The sequence below is a fragment of the Choloepus didactylus genome, chromosome 16 (genome assembly GCF_015220235.1).
Source record: "Choloepus didactylus isolate mChoDid1 chromosome 16, mChoDid1.pri, whole genome shotgun sequence".
NCBI lineage: Eukaryota > Metazoa > Chordata > Mammalia > Pilosa > Megalonychidae > Choloepus > Choloepus didactylus.
In genome coordinates this window covers 25,131,273-25,155,305 of record NC_051322.1, presented here as the reverse complement: position 1 = coordinate 25,155,305, position 24,033 = coordinate 25,131,273, and the positions used below count along the sequence as shown (strand labels likewise).

The 24,033-nt window shown below is 39.1% G+C and overlaps 1 protein-coding gene across 29 annotated transcripts in view; it reads right to left on the bottom strand.

Annotated features, from left to right (window-relative positions):
• Positions 1–7,651: 7,651 nt before the first annotated feature.
• Positions 7,652–24,033, bottom strand: part of TCF4 (transcription factor 4) — a 345,156-nt gene continuing 328,774 nt past the window's right edge. For 21 of the 29 annotated variants that reach the window (XM_037806070.1, XM_037806078.1, XM_037806067.1 and 18 more), the window contains 5 exons: positions 18,067–18,202; positions 16,293–16,455; positions 13,075–13,304; positions 12,447–12,587; positions 7,652–12,259 (listed from right to left, as the gene is read on the bottom strand). In XM_037806070.1, coding sequence (XP_037661998.1) covers positions 12,451–12,587; positions 13,075–13,304; positions 16,293–16,455; positions 18,067–18,202 — 666 coding nt within the window. In that variant the 3' untranslated portion in view covers positions 7,652–12,259; positions 12,447–12,450. The remainder of the gene's footprint in view (positions 12,260–12,446; positions 12,588–13,074; positions 13,305–16,292; positions 16,456–18,066; positions 18,203–24,033) is intronic. The other 8 variants (XM_037806073.1, XM_037806075.1, XM_037806074.1 and 5 more) reach the window with 1 other exon arrangement.

Below are 24,033 nucleotides of genomic sequence, written 5' to 3'. Positions count from 1 at the left end.
ACCCCAGGTGCAACAAAGAGTGACATTTTTGAGGAACTGCAGCCTAGAGAGGAACTACCTTGGAGAAAGCCATTTTGAAACCAGAACTTTGGAGCAGATGCCAGCCACGTGCCTTCCCAGCTAACAAAGGTTTTCTAGACACCATTGGCCATCCTCCAGTGAAGGTACCCGATTACTGATGTGTTACCTTGGACACTTTATGGCCTTAAGACTGTAACTGTGTAACCAAATAAACCCCCTCTTATAAAAGCCAATCCATTTCTGGTGTTTTGCATCCCAGCAGCATTAGGAAACTAGAACACAGGGTCATTAGTCTCTTTAAATCTAGTCAGATCAGAGAACCAATTCCAAAAAACACAGAACCAATTCAGAGAAATCTTGAATGTTCTGTTCCTCTGGAACCACTCTCTGTACCAAATACTGTATCGGTCCAGGGAGGTGGTTAATTCTCTGCAAGGCTGTTGTTCTCATATCTGATGCTTGTGGTCCACAGGTCAGGTGGTTTTCCTGGGGAAGAACAAGAACAGCTAGAATCCACAAGCACGACCCAGAGAGGCGGTTAGACTGAACCTGTGCCAGCTCTTGTTGCCTCTGCATTGATGGTGTGAGTATCCCACAGAAACCAGGCCCTTCCTCACAGAGCGGAAAAAGAACACAGCAAGGCAGGGGCCTTCTAGGAGGGAAATCTGATGAAATCATATCTCTAGTGAATTCCTCAGTCTCCATTGCAAATGGGACATAACAAATTCCTTATCAACATCGAGATCCCTGCCTAACTTCTGCTGCTTCCCCAAATACAACTGGCCTCTCACGGTACAGCTACTTGGAACTGCTTGGTGTGCCCAGAATGGGGGCTTCAGAATCACACTATACCTTCAATTTTCTTCTTTACTTTTCCGGCATGCAAATTTCATTCTTGTTCAGAAAGATTAATTCCAATTGTTCTTTTCATCGTGAAGCCTTCTCTAACATCTCCCATTGGTGGTGTGCCTCTGCTCTGAAAGCAACCTGGGTGCACCCCCACGAGACAGTATTCCACATATTTCACTTCTTTCCAACCCCAGCCCCCTCCCCAGAAGACTGCATCCCCCCCACCCACCTCAGCACCCCAATCCCCAGCTTCAGCATCTCTCCTCCCAAGAACGTGAGCCTCATTAAGGAAGGGTTATGCCTTGACCTGCACTTACTCAGCAGGTGCCCAAGCAGGATTTGGGGAAGGAATAAATGTCTGAGCTGCCTAGTTACAGGCTGCAGTGACCTTGTGAAAAAGATGATAATGGGGCACCAGATTAAATATTTCTCTTGGAAATTTCCCTGGGAAAATTGTGTGGGGACCAGATTCTCCTCCAGGCTGGGCCATTAGCTATGCAGCCTCAGGCAATTCAGAAAGAGGACCTTCCAAATGGCTTCAAGAACTGGCAGAGGGAATCAATGAACACATCTTTATTAAATGCTTTCCATGTGTTGCATGCTTCGCCTGATGCTTCACAGAGGATTAACTCCTCATGCTCTTTTCACAAAGATCATAGCGATAGCTCAGCTCTTGTATTTACCTTTGCTTCATTCTTCCCTTTTAAAGACAACAAGGTCTCGGGTGCTAAGTGCAGAATTTGGTGCTGGGTGCTTCTGTGTTTAAATCCTATCTTGGTCAACTACTGGAAGCATGATCTTGATCTAATGTTTCTGAGCTTTGTGTGTCTCTCTAAATTTCATTGCATTTTTTTTGAAAATAAGTTGATAATTAATTCTAGCATCCATGTCACACAGCAAAATTTTGGGTCCATTTTGATTTCAGAGCTGGGGTCAAATGACCTGAATCTCAATCTTACCCCTGTCTGCTATTTCCCTAACAGTCCCTCTCTGCCTCACTTTCTTCATCTGGGACTTGGGGATAATAATAATACCCATCTAATAGAATTATGCAGATTTAAAAAATAATAATACACAGGCTGAATTTGGAAAAGAGAAAGTGTTATCTTTTATTCTTCTTTATGATTTGGTTAATTGAGTTGTGTATTTTTGAGGTACATTAAGGTCTAGAATAATTAAATAATGCAGCTGTTTCCATTTCCATTTAGACTTGTTTATATGCTTTACGCTCCAAGAGATTTTAAGCTTCTTGTGATTTACACATGATCTCTGATCCCAGATCATAACCTGATCATCCAAGATCCCAGATCATAACCAAATTATTTTTTAAATTGATGGATGATCTTAAACAGTGTCCAGAAGATGGAGGAGCTGTGTTTGAATTAAAGAAGAGGAGAAGGAACCCTGGTGTAAGTAGGCTCAGGATGGGTCGTGTCCTGGGGTACTGTTTACCCGGTTGGAACAAAGCCTACAGAAGCTGGTGTCAGAGAGGATGAACCTCATAAGGGAGGTGGTGGTGGATGTACCACCCCACAAGTGGAGCCATATTCCAAATTAGACAAGCAATTTTAATCCAAGCCAACAAATCCATCCACTCAACTCCAGCCAAACAAGCAGCCATGGAGTCCTGTAATGTCCACTGGCCTTGACATCCTACAGATCTGGATTTGCCTCTCATTACTTGCAATGACTGCAACCCTCCAACTTGGTGGCTCTCCGAAACACTGATTTCTCGGGTTTGTTGTGAGACTTAGGGAAATGATATTTGTGGAAGTGCCATCATTTTGAAACTAGAGCTTTCATTAGGTGGAGCCACTGCTTGAACTCATTCCTTATGAGGTAGCTCCTTTTGTTTTTAGGTTTTTCTAACCCTGGGCAGGTGGGTATGCCATTAAGCACAAGAGGAAATGGGACGGCACAGTAGATTCTGGGGAGATGCTCGTCATGGCCCAGATGACTCTTCTGGCCTATGAGGGATGAAATGGAGAAGCAGGAAGTTGGAAAGAGGCCAATATTGCAGCCTTGCAGTTAGGGCTTGTGTGACTAGTCACCTGACATACCATCTCTAGGTAATGCATTGATATTTTCTACATGCTGCATACCTTATTTTATAACAATTACCTCAAGATGCAGGTACTATTCACCCCATTTCACAGAAGAGGAAAATGAGTGAGGTTAAGAAGCTTGCTCAATATCTTATAAATGGTGTTGGGTGCGTATACCTGTGAGAGTGGAAATGAAAGGAAAGCTTCCTCACCTTATTGCTGTTGTTATAGCTGTTTTTAACCTGAAATGATCTTTGGAGCAAGGGATTATACAAATTAATAACATAATAATGATAGTAGTGCTTGACCCCACAGGATCTTTTCATTTGAGTAAATTGCCTCCACACTTTCTGTGTCAATTCCTAACACATTCTTAACCATCTCGAATGCGCTCAACACCAAACTGCATCTTGCCACCCACCCCCTGCATCAAGACTCCCCATATTGAATTCTTTTCCTCCCTCACTGTGGATATCCTCAATTATACCCCTGGGTTTTTCATTTTAAGGCCATACAGCTCCAATTCATTGTATTTGTTCTGTTTCACTTGCACACACATGCCCTGGGGTTGTGGGCTTCTAGAGGGCAATAGCGTGTTACTGACCATCTGGTGTGTTGCGAAGGGCACTTGGGCTGGGAGTCAGGAAACTGGAGTTCCTTTTGAATCTGCTGTGAACTGAGTGAACCGTGGAGATGGAGCTGAGTTCTCCCGGCCTGGCTTGCCTTCTCTGTGAACCTTGAGGTCCTGAGAATAATCAGAGGGAATCATGAGGTTACTCCTCTGCCTCCCCACTGCACACACGAGCCCTGGACAATTCTGTTGACCGTAAAGGTCTGCCTAGGGCATGGCTGTTCAGGTGATGGAAAGGTGGCAAACACTTCGTAAAATGCATCATCATGGTTTAAGCTCCCATCAGGTGTTCCTTCAATTCTTCTTTGCAGTATAGAAAAACTTACCATTGTTTAAAATCTAATCTGCTCTGTTGAAATGCGAATCACCTCTCATGGTCACTTTTACCAAGGCCTCTTCTTCTCTGGAACTCACCCCAGTCCTCTTTTCATCCCTCCCCAGCATGGTTTTCTCCTGCCTTATGGCAATTGTTGTTAGTTGAATGTCACGCACCTGTTGTTTGCCACATGGCGTTAACATCATTGGCGTTTTAACTCTTACTGCTCTTCACCTAATCAGCACTCACTAATACGTGCACTGATGACTGGACAATGGAGGCTTTACTATTTAAATTATTGTTTGTGGATAGTGCAGCTCTCCCCAACTTCCTTTCTGTCTTTTCCTGTCCTCTCCTTCCTGCTTCAGTGCCTTTCATGAAAGAGGGATGGATTTTGACAGAAGGCAAAATAAATGGGAGGGATTGTAAAAGGCAAGACAGTCGTGTATCAACTACAGTTTGGCTTGGTGTTTGTGGATGTTAACCACTTGGGCAAGGCCCTGACTGGGGGTTGCTCTGCAGCCTCCCCTGTACCCGCTGAGTTAGCACGCCAAAGCAAGGGGCCCAGACCCCAGCAGTGTGGGACCCCGGAACAGAAAAAGGACATGAGTGGGAGAACTGGTGAAATTCAAATCAAGTCTCTAGTTCAGTTCATAGCATTGTGTCAGCGCTAATCTCTTAGTTTTGACAAATGTGCCACGGTTATGTAAGATTATAACACGAGAGAAGCTGGGTGAAGACTTATATGGGGACTCTATGTATTATCTTTGCAACTGTTCTGTAAATCTAAAACTTATTGCAAAATAGGTTTATTTTTAAAAAAGTGGGCCAGAGTGAAAATTGTCGTTTGGCTAGCAGTCTCTTGATGCATGAGCATTCTCACATCTAGTTATATCCTAACAGTTTGTAGAATAAGGTTGAAAATGAGAGCAGCAGGCAAGTTTAAAAAACTCTCATGTCAAAAAAATCCATGAAGAAGACAGCAGAAGAGATAAAAACAAAACAAAACATGGACCTGGAGGTAGTGGGGGGTGGGGGAGGGAGTGAGGTGGAATCGTGTTAAAACGTGAAGCCAGAGCAGTCATTTACGAAAGTTGGGTCAGTGCGGGATTCTAACAACTTTTAGCTCTGATGACTTTAACATGGTGCATTGTCTTCATGTCTCCATCTGTAATATGTCCTTACCTGCCTCATGGATAAAGATTATGTAAAATAAAATAATTTCTTACAAAAATCAAGTTTTCCAGATCTTCAAAATTTGTAATAAGGCTTCCTCACCCATGCGCTGGTTATGATGAAAACCTCGAGCCACCAGGTCTGATTCTGCATGAACATTTTCAGTTTGCACTTGGCAAGTTTCTGTGTCCCTCTTAGAAGAATGTTCATGCCAATGCCAGAGCCATTTGACTTCTAAATATAGTGCAACAGATGTGAACGAGGACCTTATTATTTTCTGTTACACAAAGCGTCTTTCTTTTACTCAGAAAAGCCAGGCACCACTCCAGTTCTGGTTAGGCTCAGCCATCTCTAATCAAGGTAAATGAGATCGGTTCTAGTCCTTTTCCAAGCACTGAAACTTGAGTTACCTTACACCAGATTTTCTTCACTGAGGGCCCACAAATAACTTTCCATGCCTCAACTCTAGGTACATGCGTCAACTTCCTAAAGCTGAAAGTGACATTTTACACGTGCTTTATGTATGAAGTGACTTCATTCATCTTCAAAGGGCCCACAACTAAAAAATGTTATGAAAAACACTGCTTTAGAAATATACCTTTCCATAGCAAAAAGGCTGAACTCTGAGATTCTTGTCATACTTACGTATAGAATTAGGAATCTTAAGAGTCTAGCACTCCAAACACACACCTGGTTATTGGCTGGCTGGCTGATTTAACTGGCTTTTTTGACCCCAAAGCAAATGGCACACATCCAGGGCTGGACCGTGAGACATTTGTTTGTGACTAGTGTTTTCTCCCCAGGTGTGCCAGCTGAGGATCCCTTTCCTGCAGACTTGTGAGTTTTCACTTGAGGCCGTATTTGTTCATCAAACCTCAATTTGAATGATCTCTCAGGAATACCAAGGTGATTTTATTTCTTCTTGCCCTTCTAGTCCTCTTACAACTGTTTCATTATGACACAGTGAGAATGTGGGCTTCTAGCCAGTTCGAAGCAGAAGACGGACTTGTTGAACATGAGATCTTCAGGCTGGCAGAGAATTACGGGGTCCCACATGCAATTTAGATGTTTAACTTTGGAGTAATGTGCCTATAAGGAGCACACTAGTTCTTTCTGTTGTTTACAATGAAATGCAGTTTCCTGTAGACTATTAGTCATGAGAAAGGTGGTCTACAATTGAAGCCTAGAATAAAATTTTTCTTGGTCCTATTTGAATGTATCCAATTATAAGATTAAAAATGGTTCCCAAACTCCTTTGGATGCTCTTTCCCTTCATTTCTATCATCACTGGAATCGTCTTAACTTTTGGAGAATATTTTAGTTTCTACAGCAATTTAACTTCTTGAAAAAATTTACCAAAGAGTAAATTTAATATTCCTTGTAATGTGGTCCTTTTAATTAAAACATAATGTTTAATAGACTATACAAGAGATCCTGAAGTGGTGCCCAGACTCAGTTTCCCCTTTAGTTAGTATATGATCAAATATAATACTGAAAGACTAAATGCTTGTGGCTCTTTTATATATATTTAAAACACACAGTAAGAACATAAGAACATCTCAAATCATTTAGAAGGTAAAAGGGGTTATCAACCAAAATCTTTGGAAATTTAGTAAAATTTAAATATCTGCAAACAATTGAACCAAAAAGAAAAAGCCCAACATTTGGCTATGGAGGGCACTTCACATGTGAACCAAAAGGCATCATAACATTTTCCTTCAGGAAAACTAATCACTAAACCCCATTAGAAAGAATACAAGAGCAATATCAGAGACATCCCCAAATTTACCACATACTCAATTCGAACATTCTCTTAGGAAGTGCTCATCTACGCGGGCTTTCCTTTACATTGCATACTTCACTTTACATTTCTACAATGCAATGTTGATACAACCTCCAAGGTTTGCAAAGTCAATTGATGTCTATTCTACAAAAATATTAACTTACAGTACATAACACTGAATATTTTAATCTGTACATTTTTTTCCTCCCATAATCAGTGACACACGTCAGTCTGTACAAGTTAGAAAAACATCTGGTTGTTTACATCTGGATTAATAGTCAACAGGGTCAACCAGAAGCGGTGGAGTGGGTAGAGTTTGAGAAAGTATAAATACAGTGTAATATTAATCGTGGTTAACAATACTCAGCTTTTAACAAAGCGATACAAAATAAATCATCTTAGATTTTTTGTCTGAAAAGATCTAGCTGAGAAGGTTCTGCCAAACAGCCGACCAACTGATCCAAAAGGTTAAGGCTGACTTGACTTAGCAACCTGCAGCACAACCGAAAACATTGGCGCAGTTCAAAGCTCTTCAAATGCATAGCTTCCGTGTTACACACACATTAATTATATTCCTTCAATTAGTTAATCCTCTAGACAGTTTTCCTTTTGTTTTGCATGCATCCCGTTCCATTTTCATTAAGGGCATCTCTTCCTTGGTCAATCATGTGCTTTGCTTTTCAATTTGTTTTTGCAAATTTGTTTTTGTATGTTTTGTTTCTTAAGCTGTCAATACTTCCAACACTTGGACAAAGAAATATAGATGCAGTTTTACTTACAGAAAAGAACTATATGGACAATGTAAAATGAAATGAAACAAGTGTCAGAAACAGTTTATAAAAATGGCACATTTATTGCTACAGAACGGTCATGTACATGACTTCATCGAATAACTACAGATGAAAACAGGTAATGGCCTAGACCAAGCTGGGTTTGTTTTTTGTCTTGAAGGAACTCCAGCACACAACTTGTTTGGACACTTCTACAAATCAGAAATACACCAAAAACATGAAAAAATCGAGGCACTCAGCCACACATTGAAAACAAGGTGTAACTGTTTATCTTTTTTTGAAATGTTTTCCCTTTTTTTCTTTTTTTAACAACTTTTTTTTAGTTTTTAATGCTGCAGCTATGTGTACAGTCGCAAAAACTTTCCCCGCTGCGACCTACAACTAAAAAACAAAACAAAACAAAACAAAAAACAAAAAAAGCTACCATACACTTTCATCTCAGTAACACATGGTAAAATAACATCTTTTAAATAGTAAAATAAAGTAACAAACTTTTACTCATAATGATTCCAAAAATCTACAAAGAAGAAATATTCAGAATCTGACAACTTTTTTTTGTAATATTCATGGTATAAAAGGATTGCTCCTGCGAAAAATAAGCCAAATATATTTTTTATTTTTAAATTTAGTTTTTTTTTTCCTACTAGGGTGTACTACACTCTATTTTATAGCAAAAAGAGCACTAGACAAACAAAGCTTTATAACAAAAAGCCAGGCACTGATACATGGTAAATCTCTGCTTTTTTTTTTTTCTTATCTTCACTTAATTGCATCACAAGTAACAAGAATGAAAAAGGCCACAGTTCATATATTTTCACCATTACATATGTCTATAATACTTGAAATGAGTATGGCAAAACCAGCACTGCACAAAGATGAGTCCACTTCAAGTCCCATGAGAGAGCATATCTCTAAAGAAAAACAAAACCAAAACAAAATAAAAAGAGGCCTAAAGGCCTTGGTGCCCCATTGTGTTGGAATTCATCATATTCCATCTTGACCTTTTTTGTTTCCAGTCAGCCAGCAGACTAAATTTTTGTGCTTGTTTATGCTGAAATTGTTTCATTCCTGACTCAAGTTCACTTTTGGACACAGACCATATTCTGCCTGTTGGATGCAAAGACGAAAATCCTCTTAACCCCAAGTCTTGGTTCAATGCCCTCCCTCCCCCCACCCCCTCATCAAAGTAAAGATCAAAAATAAAGATAAAAAAATAAGAACTAGAAAAAAGTGAAGAACAAAAAGGAATCGGAAGACTGAATCAGAACAAGTTGCATCACTGGGTGGACTGACAGTTGTATAAACATTAGTGTTCCTTGCAGCTACACAGAAGACAAATGGTAGAAATTTCTAGATGAACAGATCCCTATTCTGCATATTCATAAATTACTTGAATGTGGAGGTGGATCAACTGTTCCAAGTTGCTCTGAAAGTCCGAGTTTCTTAAATAGATCCCCAGCCTAAGTATCATCATATATAATGTAGTATGGACCCATATGGAATTTTGGTAAAGGACTTTTATCCTAACTGTCTTCTGCTAAATTTCATTTGAAAATCCAGCGCAGGATACCAATATCTTACCTGGGTTTGATAATTACAAAACAACAATAGGGAAAAACACACTAAAAAGGCCACATTCCCTTCCATCTTTTTAATGGGGATACAACCCAATTAATATGGATAGGTGCAGATCATGTTTCTCCACCAAGCAAAAAGGAATGAGCAGCTTTTGGTGGCCGTTCAAAAGTTTTTCACTTATTTCCAAAGGGAATTCAACAATTGAGGTATTACATTACTGAGTAATGAATACATCAAAGCTGGTGAATGATAAATTGCAGCTTTTACTCTGAGTGAGAACAAAATATAAAGCACCAATTTCAAAAATAATCAAATGATTACAATTTAATTTTTTGCTTTGTTTACAGATTTGAAAACTTTAATTCAGCTCTATAAAGCACCTTTCTGATAGCATGTATCAAAAGTGCCATTCTTAAAATGTACATCAACGCAGGGAGTGTTTCCAGTTCCCTAAAGAGTAAACATGGTATTTTCTTCTGTACACTTATCCTGAATGTGATCAGAGTATACCTGCTTCCTATATAATATTGTTCCTAGGGATACCCGCCTTGGTAGACTATACAAAGTGAGTGCATAATGTACCACTAAAACAAAATCTTTAACATATGGAGGAAACAAGTACACAATGGTTTCCATTTTTCAGAGAGGAGAGTATACATTATTGTCTTCCACACCCTTCATCGAGCTCCTTTGTTCACACATTTCACAGGAAAGCCCCCAAATAAGTTTTCGTGACGTCTGATTTCTGCTATTCTCCTAAGGTTTTAATCCACCTCCACATTTTAGGAACCTATCAACAAATCAAAGTATTTTCGTTTTATCACTACTGAACATATTTACAGTTTTCAACACACACACACAGCTAATCAAAATGTTTATGGGTTTGTAAAAGATGGCCACGTGGTAACTATCTTATTTGTTCTTACATTTTCAGAAATGAACATAAAATTCAGATTCTTGTAGCTCACTATTTCATTTAAATGAGACTTTTTAAACCACAAGAGTTAAAAAAAAAACAAAAACTGATACAATGTATTAAAACACAATAACAAGAGTCTACATGAAAAAATATAACTTTTACATACACAATTTCAAAATAATGATACGTCTGCCATTTGTTGCATAAAATTTACAAATGTATTTCATTACTATATAACTGGCAAAACAGGAGAACAGATGGAACATTTAGACCATTTCGATGGATTGATGGCATTTACTCAGTGCTGATAGGTGGAAAAACTACTTGAACAGGGATTTTTTTTTCTTAATACATGCCAAGATTGTGTGGCTGTAAAAACAGAAATGAGTTAGAGACAAAAGGATGCTGACAGATACTTAACTAGGAGCACTATTTGTTTACTGCACTATACACCAAAGTCAATCATTATAAAGATTCACGATGGAAGTTGGTTCAGTTGTGCCCAGACATCAAAGCTAGCTATCTGATGAGTTGCTGTGCCGTAGCTTGATCTATGTTTCTATCAAATACGTTAAGTATAAACGTTATTCGGACTGGCCAGAGAAATCCTGCACTACTCCTCCAGAAAGTGCAACTTAATGCTTTAGTACTTATAAGGCTTGTTATAATGCTGCATGATGATTGGATATTGGCATTTTTCAAACGAAGGAGGAGGCAGTTAAGTCATCTACATTTTAGTAAACCCATTTAAAAAAACAAAACAAAACAAAACAACCAAGAACGCAACAAAACCAATCAGCTCTGTCACACTACTTGCGATTTTCTCATTTGATGGTTTTTGAACTTACTTGTTTTTTTGTTTTTGTTTTTTTCCAAAAATCTGACCATGTATTCAGAAATGCCTCACTGCACACTACTTGGGCTACACATGTAGGTAACACTTTAATCATTTTGTTAAATCACAGCCACTTTGATTATGTTATGTTTCCGATGATATAAACATTGGAAGGCACAGTGGTAACATTGTAGCATTCTAACCTTGTACCTCTGAAAATCCCAGAATAGGGTCACAAATGCAACATTACAATTCAGACAAATTCTTTTTGCCGTGTCTTGGTAATGCTGCTTGCAATATCTACACACGATGTGACTTTTAAGTCCTGTGTTCCCAAAAGACTGGAGAAACAACTTTCTACTTATTTATGAATGAGAAGCAACATCAGGGTCAGCATTTCATCCTGCACTACCCCTCTGGAAGCAGAGTTGGCACTACAGGTCACGATAACAAACCAGGGAAAGGGACAGAAATAAGACCAAAAAAACCCAAAACAAAACAAAACAAAAAACAAAAAAAAAACAAAAACAAAAAAATTCATATTTACAGTAAAATCTTTCTTTTAAAAAAGTTAATCAGTACTATATTTTTACAGGAGAAAAAAGTCTGAAACAAATGAACAAAAGCTTACCATAGTCACTAAATTTTTAATATATATTTATATATATATTTATATATATATTTGTCATAGGTCTATAAGATCCATCTGTTCCTCCTACCCTAAGGAATGGCTAATGTCATCACTTCGTTGTCATCAGGACGTTTGCTGGTTTTGTTGCTAGGGCAGCCGAGCTTCCCCTATATTCAATATCCAGGAATTATAAACACTAGCTGACTTGAATACCAACAAAAACGTTCATGTAGTTTTCTTCAGAAGTACACTTTTTCATTATTGCAAGTTTACAATTTTTTTAAATTAAATATTTTTTTCAGACTTACAAATTAATTATATTTTTTTTTTCCAAAAGAAGTTTAGGCACAAATGCATTGTTCCACAGTGTGGAGAGATTGCCATTCAGACTCCGGGCTGCGTCTCAGCCTGCACATACTGCTTTGCACATTCTGAATGATATGTTAAAGAGAGTCGTCCCTCAAGTTGCACTTTTTTCTTTCTTTCTTTTTTTGTTTTTTGTTTTTTTCTGTTTTTTGATAATTGGGAATGCTGAAACCTCTTGCGTCTGCGATTCGTAACTACTCAGACTTGTCTTATATTACAAAAAAAGGGGTTAAGGAGAAGTGTTTATGTGGGTTTAAGATAATACAGCTGTTAAGGAAGTGGTCTCTTGTTTTAATGAAGCAATGTGGCAACTTGGACCTGAGAAAGGAAAAAGAGAGGGAAATTAATACATTTATAACAGAGAAGTGTGTGTGTGTGTGTGTGTGTGTTAAATTCTTTTTCCAAGAAAAATAAATTCCGTTAATTTGGGTACAATTTGACTTTTGTGATTGACGCCTTGGTGAGAGTTATGAGCAGTTTCTGAAATGGCTGAAAACACACTTGCCCTTTTACATCTGTCCCATGTGATTCGATGCATCTCCCATCCCGGGGTGAGGTCCCGCCAAGGAGAGCGGTGGAGGCTCCGAGGACACCTTTTCTTCCTCCCTTCTTTTTAGACATGCGGCCTTGGGATTCAGATTCCTCTCTGTGCAAGACAAAAGCACAGGGCATTTAGTGCATGCCAATGCTTCTGGCAGCGTGGCATGTATGTCCTCTTCCGTGCGTCCGACCCCCCCCCCCCCCCGTTTTTACATGACAGAACAAAAGGAACAATAAATGTGTACATGGTGATTCACTGAGTCACTCCCTAGTAAAAGCTGAACTACCTGGTAAATTTGCACAGCCACTTTACAGTAGAAAAAAAAGTTGGTAGAGAAAAATATTAAGTTCTGATTACTGACAGTACACAAAGAAAGGTCACAATGTAGTCCCAACTATAAGAGGATCCCGTAACTTAATTACAGGAGAAAGGGAAGCTGCCCTATAGATTTAGATGCAACCTGCAATTGAATCAGATTCTGAACGGTGCTTGAGTCGCTATCTGCTGCTGCCCAAGGCCAGCACGTCCCTCACAGCTCATCTCCTGCCACACGCTCCCACGCTCTCTCCAAGGAGGCTGGACCGGCACTGACCTCGAACTTGCTGCTCCAGACTGAGGATGACAGCCACGGCCTGGTGGAGGATCAGGAGCTTGGTCTGGGGCTTGTCGCTCTTGAGGTGGAGCTGCACCATGCGGCCGAGCTCCTTGAAAGCCTCGTTGATGTCGCGCACCCGCAGGCGCTCGCGGGCATTGTTGGCCATCCTCCGCTCCTTCTCCCGCTCCGCCTTCTGCTCCGGCGTCAGGTCTTCGTCGTCGTTATTGCTGCGGGACAAAAAGGATGCGACATTTTCTAATGGTGTGGGGAAAAATGGGCATCTGAATTACTGTTGTCTTCTTCCAGATTTTTTCAGAGAACTTTCAATCTCAAGCCATGGTCTTGGCAGAATTTTACATCAACTTGAACTTGGGATTGCTTTCAAAATGCTGTGACAGTCCATACACAAGGAATTATGTTTCTCCCAGACATTAAACCCAAACCAAACAGGGTAAAGTTAGGGCTCAGAGGGTGCCTGTACTGATGTAGGGGAGCAGAAAGGGGAAGCAAGGCATTTATGAATAAAGTTACACTCTGCAAAACAGACCACTGTCAACTTAAGCTTAATTTATATCCCATGACCCCACTTCAGGAAGATTTTTAAATATAAGGTTTTGTTTTACTGTTCAGACTTTCATACAATGACATCTGAAACCTGAGGAAAACAAGTGATTGGAACAAGATTTTGATAGGGGTGAATAGCAGATCAAAATAAACATGGTGCAGCTTTTCAACAGTTAGAAGAAGATCCTACACTTAGGACACAAAAGCAATGGAGGTGAGGAGGGTTTTCTTCTGTACAGGTTTCACCATTAAATGGCTTGAAGGCCTGGTCAATTCACTTAACCTACCCAAGTCTCCCTTTCTTCATGTATTAAGTAAAAGGTCAGAAAAAAACATGATCTCCATGGTCTTTAAAGTTACGACTCTTTATGATCTCAAAAACAAGTCACGGAAGACAGAACTGATGTCAGTTTTGTAAAACAATACAAAAACCAAGCACTTATTGGTTATAAATGACCATGACCTCATTGTGAGTAAAAATGAAGCCAAAGAGTTAATCTCAGATTGTGAGAACTGAAATATTATTTGGTATCAGAGATGGCTGGACTCAGTATATTCTGTAAAGGTAAGATCATTTCTGTCCATTTCTGGGTGGTTGTATTGACAAATTAGAAACTTTTTAATGGAGGGCAAATAGGATGATGAGTCACCTGGAAGCATATCATAAAAGGAAGGTTTCACAGCTTCAAATATTTCAAGGGCTATCACATAAAAAAAGAGAGGCATGAAAAATGTCTTTTCTCATGAAGGGGATGACCATCTGTAGGATGTGAACCTAGAGATTCAAGCATTGGAAGGAACATGATTGAAAGGACCAAGAATTCCATGAGTCTGAAATGTTCGTAGAATAAAGACTATCAATTACATTTCAAAGCTGGAGGACACTGGGAAGTTATCTAGTCAATTCAATGTACACTTATTGAATGTTGGCTTTAAATGAATGGACTGAATCTTTCATTTTGGAGAATCCCTGGATTACTTCCAAATTGTAATGAGGACCAGCTACACTTGAGGAGCTCCAATCAATCAAAAATGCAAGTATTTTTGGATTGCAAGTACATGCTGCGCATTAAATGATGAATGTAAGCCAAGAACACTTAGGTGAAGGGGTAAAGTATGGGTAGGGGAAGATGCTAAAAAAAGATGCTGTGACACCAAGCTCCCTTCACCACAGGTTAAACTTCTTTCCAGATGGAGTTGTCTGCCGCAGGTTTGTGTTGGTGAACATACAACTCAACTGAACCAACTGGAAAAGGCCCTCTTTCTCTGCCATCTGATTCTCGTCCCTTCCTCTGCTACCCTCCACATTCCACTACCTAGTTCAGACGTGGTAAGTGAAATGGGAACAGACTCAAGTCTCTCCTGGGTCCGTCCTGAAGCTAATAATGTGGTAATATTTTTATACATCCAACATTAGGCCATACCTAATACAAAGGGGACTTGAAAATAAGAACTTGTTTTCCAAAGGTTTTCAGGCTAATACCTAATTAGAATTGGTTTTTCGAGTATAAATAAATTGGTTTTGCAAATAAAATTGCCTAGATTTTAAAAGCATTGCCTCACAACACAGATTTGGAGGCACAATTAAAAATGTCACAGGAGTGACCTTTTAAAATAAGAAGACTCTTAACAGCAAATTAAAATGTTGTTCAGAAACTTCAAAGAATCCATTAATATGCATAAGTAATGGTGACTAAATTACCAAGAACTGACTGGACTAAAGTAGAAACTGCTGAGGATGTGAGAGCTTCTCTCAGGATTTCTTACCAACATGGCAATGAATACAAGCAACTCTGCAGGGATAGTGGAAAAGGGTAAGCTAGACGCTTTTAGCATTTTTGGAGCTTTGTGTAATGACATTTATCTCAATAATTGTAAAGGTGATAGGAAAATACAAAGTAAAAAGTCTGTTCTTAGTTCTTAAAGGCCATTAGACGTGGTCTTAGTACAATGGACTTAATGTGCAAATAAAAACAATCGAAAGGAACTGAGGCAAAGAACCTGGGAGTTATTGTAGTCAAAAATCTCTGGTTGCTAGGTTACAGTTAAAGATCAAGGAAATAAGACTATAACTTAAAGATATTACACATTTGGATATGTAAGAAAAACAACCAGAAACTATTTTCTTACAGTTGTACTTTCTGTGGAAAGGGTATCCAAGAAAAAAAAATAGCCATTTAGGTATTGCTCTTAAATTTATGTCTCAATTCTTGACATTAGGATAAAGTCTGGGAAATCAGTATTTTCTCACTTTAGAGGTAAAAAAGGGTTACAGTGTGCATATACATTGATTGACCTTCTAACAAGTCCATGATCTCTTTGTACCATTATTTTAGAAAGAACATGACCAAATCTGTAGAATGAGTATAGTTTTAAGACTAAACCATTTGCACTTGAATCAATTATGAATTGTTTTTACCTTATATAATTAGGCTTAGGTCCAAATTCATAAATGCAAAAAACATTTTAGGCTTCACTAGAGTACAGGTATCTTAAATGATACTTTTAGTACCTCTAGAATAGGCCTTTAATTTCCTTTTCAGTTGAGATCTACCTGCCAGGAAAAAACTGAATAGTTTCCTCCTGTTCTGTTCACTTCATCAAAGTCCAATAAAGGAATTAAATGAAGCGACAGTATTATATACTGTTACCTAGATCTTGACCTAGTAATTGATTTGATATCCTTCTTGTCGTCATCTAATTTCTTGTCCTCGGAAGATTTCGTGTCTTGCAGGTTCTCATCGCCCTCATCATCAGATTTGATCTCGGAGCTGCCGGAGGACACGCTCTGGCCCTGGAGTCCCGGTGGCATGCCTACAGACAAAAACATCAGGCGACACTTAGCCAAAGACTTGATACATGAACACACAAACCCCACACCATAAGGCTGTCAGCCACACAATTCATTCCGCTGAACTGTGATCCTCCTGTCACTTTTTTCCTGCTATCTGGTGAAGTTCCAAAAACGCACCTGCGGAAACAAGTTTTCCCTGCATTGGCTCTGAGGTTAAATTCTATTTTGCAATCTTTTGGAGTAGATGGTAATTTCACTGTCTACAAAACATCAACTTAATTGCAATGAAAATCATAATCATGAAAATCACACACCTCAATGTTCTGATTAAGAACCCAAGTAAATATCAGCTATTATATTGAGTTTCTTCCATATGCAATGATTTAATAGAAAAATGTCCTTAAAATATAATTCCCAGGGAGTATGCTAAATATGTGCAGTCAAGACTTCAATAGATACCCTAATGATATTCTGAAATTAGGCTTGTCTTATCCTCAAGGAGTAATCAGCATTTAAAAATGGTATGTATGGAAGGCAGTTAGCTGCTCACTGAAGAATTTTCTTGCTTTCTCATTGCTCAACTTTCCAAGATCACAATAGATTTAAAAACTTGACCTGAATATAGTAATTTATTTCTAAGATAGAAGCACGTGCATCTAAGTATTTCCCTCTATTTTTAATCTGTGTAGTCTAGAACCTTGTCACTTAAAATGTGGTCTTGGGCCAGGCGCATCTTTATCACCTGTGAGTCTGTTAGAAATGCAGAATCTTGGGCGGCCACCCCAGAACCTACTGAATCAGAATTTGCAATTTAAACAAGATCCTCAAAAGTAATGTATCCACACATTAAAGTTTGAGAAGCACTGATCTAGGACAGAGAGAGCCAAACCAAAGGTCCTTTAAGACAAAAAAAAGGCCCAACCAAACCAAATTATTAATATGCAGATAAAAATAGGCAATCATACCTATAAAAATAATTAGCATTCAGATGGTACAATGTTCAATAGTTGAAAAAGCTCTTATAGCTATTCCTGCGTGGTAGTGTTCTTTTCACAGTCAATACAGGGGGAATGGAAGATGTTTCTTAAGTTTCTAGTCATCCGGCTGGCAAGGAAGAGTGGTGAGCCTGGGACCCAGAGCATGTCCCTGGGGACCTGCAGTCAGCTTTAGAAGGATTCATTTGTGGCTAGATGATTCAAGAGATAAAATCATCCAGGTCCAATACCATTTTAAAAACGTACCTACATTTCCTTCCATCTTAAAAAAAGAAAAAGTTTCCTTCCTTCCTTTTCATTTGGAAATATCATTTCCAAGCCATAACTAACCACATTAGAGGACCTGAATGAGAAAAATGTGGAAATTGCTAAAATAAAATTTCCTCTCATCAGTCTGTTGTCTCATTCTCTGCTTAAATAATGCCAGGACTTCAGAGGATGTTAGAGGAAAACAGTTACCAAAGAAACGTAATTAGCAGGCTAAGTTCGAAACTCTTTTCCATTTATTTACCATTTTTGTACCAAATTTCATCCTTGGTTTCTGCCAGTGCTTCCAGAGGGGTGAATGCTAAGTAAGCCTGGTGTCACCACTGGCTCTGCCAGGAGCTGACAAGTGCCCTTCCCAGGCAGACCTACCTCTGTAAGGATCCTGTGGTGGGTTCAAGTCTGGAGAAGTTGCTGACTGCACCGGAAGCTGCGGAACAGGAACCTGGTTTGGCACGAGAGAATGGCTGCCTCTCAGGGCCACGCCATCTTCACGATGTGCCCCAACCTGAAAGGGCAAGAGGAGCCATTGTGTTTAGTGGGAACCAGAGGTGGGACAGCTCTTTCCTGGGACATCCAGAGACCAGCTGAAGGAAGACTGGGCTTTGAAAGATAACTCCCAACTGCATTTCACTAGAGGGCGCTGGAAGACTGCACATGCACCTATCGCACCACTCAAAAACACTTAACACTCAGTAAGATGCTGTGCTGTACATTCAGTGACAAATATGGCAGAGTAGCTCAGGCAGGTAAAACGTCAAATTGTCTCCCAGGGTGCTGCAGTGGAGCGCACTGATTCGTACCCATCTGTCTTCTATCATGTCCGCCAACAGATCTGACAATTATCTTAATGCCCATATGCTTAATTGTGGGCTTCTCAATTCCCCTATTGCTATCGGAAATCCTACAGGAATTTCAATTTGGCATTCGACTTTCATTTCAGGGGATAAGATTCTTAGGCCTGCCATTTTTTTTTTTTCCATAATGCCAGCTAAGCCTCTGACAGTGGAAGCTACAGCAGTATGGGACATAGCCCCTGCTTGGTACAAATATAATAAAATGTCACCTGGCTTTCCAAAACTGGCAGCCCATTCCAAATTAATGTTCACTGTATTTCATCAGCTGCTGGGTTCCAAATCCAAAGGGGGACCATTTCTGCCAATGCCATCACACCGGAAAATGTACCAATAAAGGTTTTATTAAACACACCAGTAATGCCATCATTGCTATGCAAGGATGCTTGGACATTTTTCCATTTCCCCACCACTATTCTGATCCTAGAAAGACACTGTATTGTAAACACTCTTTAAGCTTCCAAGAATAAAATTAGAGAGTACAGTACGATTACTTGGTTTGAAAAAAAAAAAAAACTGCAGAGCTTTTTATTAACTACTACTTCCTGAGTCCAGAGTAGGGGTCCAGAGACCTTGAATTTGTGGTATGAGATGGGAATTGCTGACTTTATAGCAAACAACTTAAAGCAAAATCATTAAGCCTCTGGAAACCACCAGGAACATGAACAGCTCACATACGTTTGTATTTCCAAGTTAGAAGGTTGTTATTTTCATCTATTGTTTAAGTGAGTATTATGAAGTGTAGTGGGTCTAACACTAAAAAAATATTTATCCATGAATTTGTACTTCTATGAATTAAAACGCTTAATCTTTCCAATCCTAAATACAAAACTGTAAAGCAGTATTGTTCACTCTTTTCCTACTAGAATGTTTTAAAAGAGTATTTCCAAAAAAGGCAACAATAATAAAATCTGAACCAACAATGATCAAATTCACAAAACCAAAGCACGTGCTATTTAAAGGCAGCCGAGAATAAAGAATCACCTTTATTCATTTCAAACAATACAAAATCAAATGCCGTTTTTGGGGGTGGGTGGGGGGTGGGTGAGGCAATCACATAAATCGTACACATTGTTCAGATTCAAAATATACCAAGAAGCATAAAGGATTTAAGACTTTGAAGCATCAGAACATACATGACAAGTCTGAGGCGCCCGGTGCCTGCGTCCGTCACAGAGCTTTGTTTGGGATGGTCGTGGAGCCTCCATGTGGGTGCTTCAAATGTCCTGAGGCTCCGTAGGTTCCAGCTGTCCCACGGAGGAGGCAGAAGCCCCTCACGTTTTTCTGCCACCTCACCAAGCTGTGCCTGCCTTCATCTCTAACTTGTCTGCTCTTTACAGGCAGATCCCAGGCCCACCCAGACCCTTAGGCGTTTTTCACTCATTCTTTCTAAATATGTTTCTTTTCTTTCTGGACAAATGAGTGGCTGTTAATTTCCATTTGGGTTCTGATTTGCCAGTTTTATATCTGTGCTTTTAGAAGACTGATTCAACCCATGATTATCTCTTCAATCGAAGATGTCAACTTGTAAGCAAGAATTTTACAGGCCCAGATCAAATGGTGGCTCTTTAAGTCTGTCAATCACTGTTAACCTCAGTAATTACCTTAGTGCTGATTCATATTTATTGGTATTCTCAATGGACTTCATTTCTTGAATTTCCACAAATTCTGATTCTCAGTCAGAATCAACGAAGGTGACCACAGATTTGAGTGCAGAGGAGAGGTGCGTACCACCTATTTTAGAAACATCCTACTAAAACTTTCGTGCCTTCTTTGTCGGGGCCCATGATATAATTTAAGGTTAATATTTTGTTTTTCATTTAAAACACACTTCGCTATTACTGCTAAAATTCCTTGTTTTTGTTTTGTTTTTCCTTTCCCTCGATCACGTTTACTTTTCACAGGGGGAATAAACACCCACAACCAACTACCCCTTTACCTTTTTATTTATTGGTCTCCACTATTATGAAAATGCTGTAACTGAGTGAAAAGAGTACAAAAATGAGAGTTGATGATATGTAGATTCCAATTTTAAATGATTTCTTTGTTGGCTGTGTAATGGGTAAGTCAGTGCAAAATGGAGAAAATAATAGAAGTTACAGAGAATAAGTCCCATGTTTATTGTAAGGAGTAGCAAAAATATATGCAAAACTGGTGCATAATAGGTACTCAATAATTGCAGACATTATGTGTTTTAACTGAAAATACTTGAATACCACAAGGACAGAAACAAAAGCCTCTGCAGTGCAAGAGCCCTCAAAGCTCAAGCTATCTTCACTTATGTTCACCTTTGCACTCTTCGTCTCAGTTTTGTTCAAAACCATTTGACATTAAAATCTTTCTCCTGTGTAATGACAGTAAAATCGTAAATGATATTATAAATATGTTTGGGAATATGGTTATTCAAACTATATTTTTGCTTGGATTTTAGACATTCATGTTATTTAACTCTGTCTATTTTCTATAGATCACCCAAAATAATAACAATCATTTTCCATAAAGGAAGCTGGAGACAAGTTACCCTCAATGTTATAGGGCCTCTCTTGTAACTCTGCGCATTTCAGATTAAATGAATGGCCTAACAGGTCCAGAGCCATGTAGAATGGTTCTCCAGGATCAATGCCATTGTCTGTGCCTGTGGAATTAGTATTCCAATTTGAAGAATTAGCTTTGCTGTGCTTGTTTCCTTGGCCATGGATAGCATGTTCAAACCCAAGTTACTTCTCTTCCAGAAACACTTCAGATCATATAAAAGACAAGGAAAGAAATAACGGACAGCACAAATCTACCACTAGAGTAACTCAGAAATAGGCAGAGGAACCCTGACTGCCAAACCAGGGAGTTTTCCTCTTCCCATGTAACAAACATATAATAATGAAAGGAAAAGGCAAATTCCTTCAACCTACAGGTTGATTCTAAGGGTCACACCTAGTTTTAGAAAATCCATACATCATTGCGTCCATATTTTTACAACCTTTTCATGCAGATAAGTAGCAGTCTAGAGCTAAAAGCCAGCTTATGAAAACACTTAATTTTATCAATATGATTTATAATATTTTTGCAATCTTTCAGAAGAATCTTCTCATAGTCAATAACAATGCGGTTTTAGATATAGTAAAAGCTAAAACTAAAATTCCAAATGTATTTGGTAATTGTTAAATGATTGTTCGGAACACAGTTATTAATTCAACGAACATTTATTAATCTAGCCCGTGCCTGACACTGTGCAAGGGTGCTGGGGTCAGGGTGATGATAACTCCGATGGGGCCCCTTTCCTCATGCAGCTTACAGTGATTCTTGGTGGGATCTGGCACACTAGTTGATTTAGTGTGGCAGTTTCAATAGTAAGGAACAGAGACCCATTCAAGCTTGCTCAACTAAAAGGAGATATATCATAAAGATTTTCGAGCTGGGGCACTTTCTAAGGCAGCTCCCAAGGCTAGCCAGTCTCCTTGTCCCTCATGGGCCATTCTAGTCTCTCCTCCTCCCTCTGGTGACATCCCTACATCTCTCTGGCTTCTATTCTCTCGGGTACAGCCCAGACTCTATCTTCATGGACCCTCTCGGTACACTCTTTCAGGTTCTGTACCTGCTACCAACTCCCTCTCTGTCTTAGCATTCCTTAGTCCAGAATGCCAAGACACCATAATGGCCCAGCTCACCATTTTGAAGCAGACACGGGCCATCCATATGAATGGGCCATCCTATCAATGGGTCATCCTCGGATCCCATGTCCCCCTACCTGGTCCAGTGAACTAAGGGGGAGGAAGGGAAGGCAAGAGGACGCAGTCCAAGCCTGACTCCCTTGGCCTGTCCCTTCACAGGCCCATCAATCGTGGCTGGTGCATTTATATACAGTTATCTAAGTTACACTGTATCTTGGGTCAAGTTATATTCAAATTCTGACACAGCCACTTAAATTCTCCTGTGTAAATTTATCATTGGGAAAAATTAAGTACCTTTAAATGTGCATTACTTCTTTTGAATCATTTAAGCACAATATAATTTTAAATAACCTCATTTTCTTGGGAAATGATTTACATATTCAAAGTACTTTTAAATCACTGAAAATAGACTTTAAGGGCTTGCAGAGACTTTGGAAATTAGGCCAAACTCCTCATTTTACATAGAAGGAAGCCAAAGCTGAGAATGGTTACATGACTTAGCAAATGTCTAGTTAGAGGACTAAAACAGATTTTAAACACAGATATCCTAACAACTCTGAACAATTTGATCGGGCATACATAGAAGGGAAAGGAGCAGAGTTTAGGAATAAAAGAGGTTTATGTCCTGGGGCTTCTGTTTTGAAGAGGTGGTTGTGTGTGTGCGTGTGTGTAACACATATATGTATATATGCATATATGTATAGATATATAAATAAATAACATACCATATATATGAAAGTCATTTTAATTTTCTTTATTATAGAGGGGAAAAAACATAGCTTGCCAACTCAGGGCCAAGGCCAAGATGTCTAACTGAAATTACAAAATTTAATATTTACTGCAACCCTTCCAACATAAATAGATTTAAACGTTGTACAGTTTCAAATTAGGCGGCTGTTGGCAAGGCTGTTTTTATATGAGGATGTGTAGGGCATCCTGGTAAATAGCCTTTGTCCTTACCTTAAGCAACAACAAAAACAACAACAAAAACCATTCAATGTTTTTGCTCTCTTTGTTTCCAGGGAGTATTGTGAAAGAAATTATTCTGTTGTATTTAAGAGGCCTATTTCATGGATGGGAAAATGTATTAAATTTCATTTGGCAGTTATTCAATCCCTGTTAATGTTATCTGCAGAGATAACTGCTTCAGAACAGGCTTTCAGACCTCGCTTATTCTGTTCTACCATAATCCTTCTAAAAGAGTACAGGGTGGAAACTTGAGGACACTAGACACCAATTTTTAGACCAAATGATAATGACAGAGCATGCCCTCTAACAAGGATGCCACAAAACCAGATAGGCTATTATAAACATTTTGGTATTTCAAAATCCAAGTTTGTCATTAATGGCATCTAGTTCAAAATTTTTCTTTTTGACTTAAGAGTTTTCTAAAAAAGAAAAAATAGCAACAGGAAAAAGGGGCAAAGGAAATATTCCTGGTAACTTTTACTTTTCTCTCTGATCGTTTTGCCATAAACACAGGGAAAAAAAGAGCTGATGGGTTTTCACTGTAATTAGACTCCCATTGGCACACAAAACAGTTTTGGTGTCTGAACTGTAATCTCCTCATGAAATATCAATTATACATGACAGTCGCAGAGTGCTAGATTTCAGTTTCAATTTTCTTGCCAGATCTCTGTCATATCAGAGGAAAGCAAACTTATTTTCTCAAATATGCAAAACACCATTTATCCAAAACACACTTTTTAAAGAGGTGGGAAGTGGTCATGCAAACTTTTTTAATGGCTCACAGATGGGAACCAGGAAGTTCATGAAATGGCAGCAGCAGACAGATGCTGCCAGGGACAACAGCACAGGCT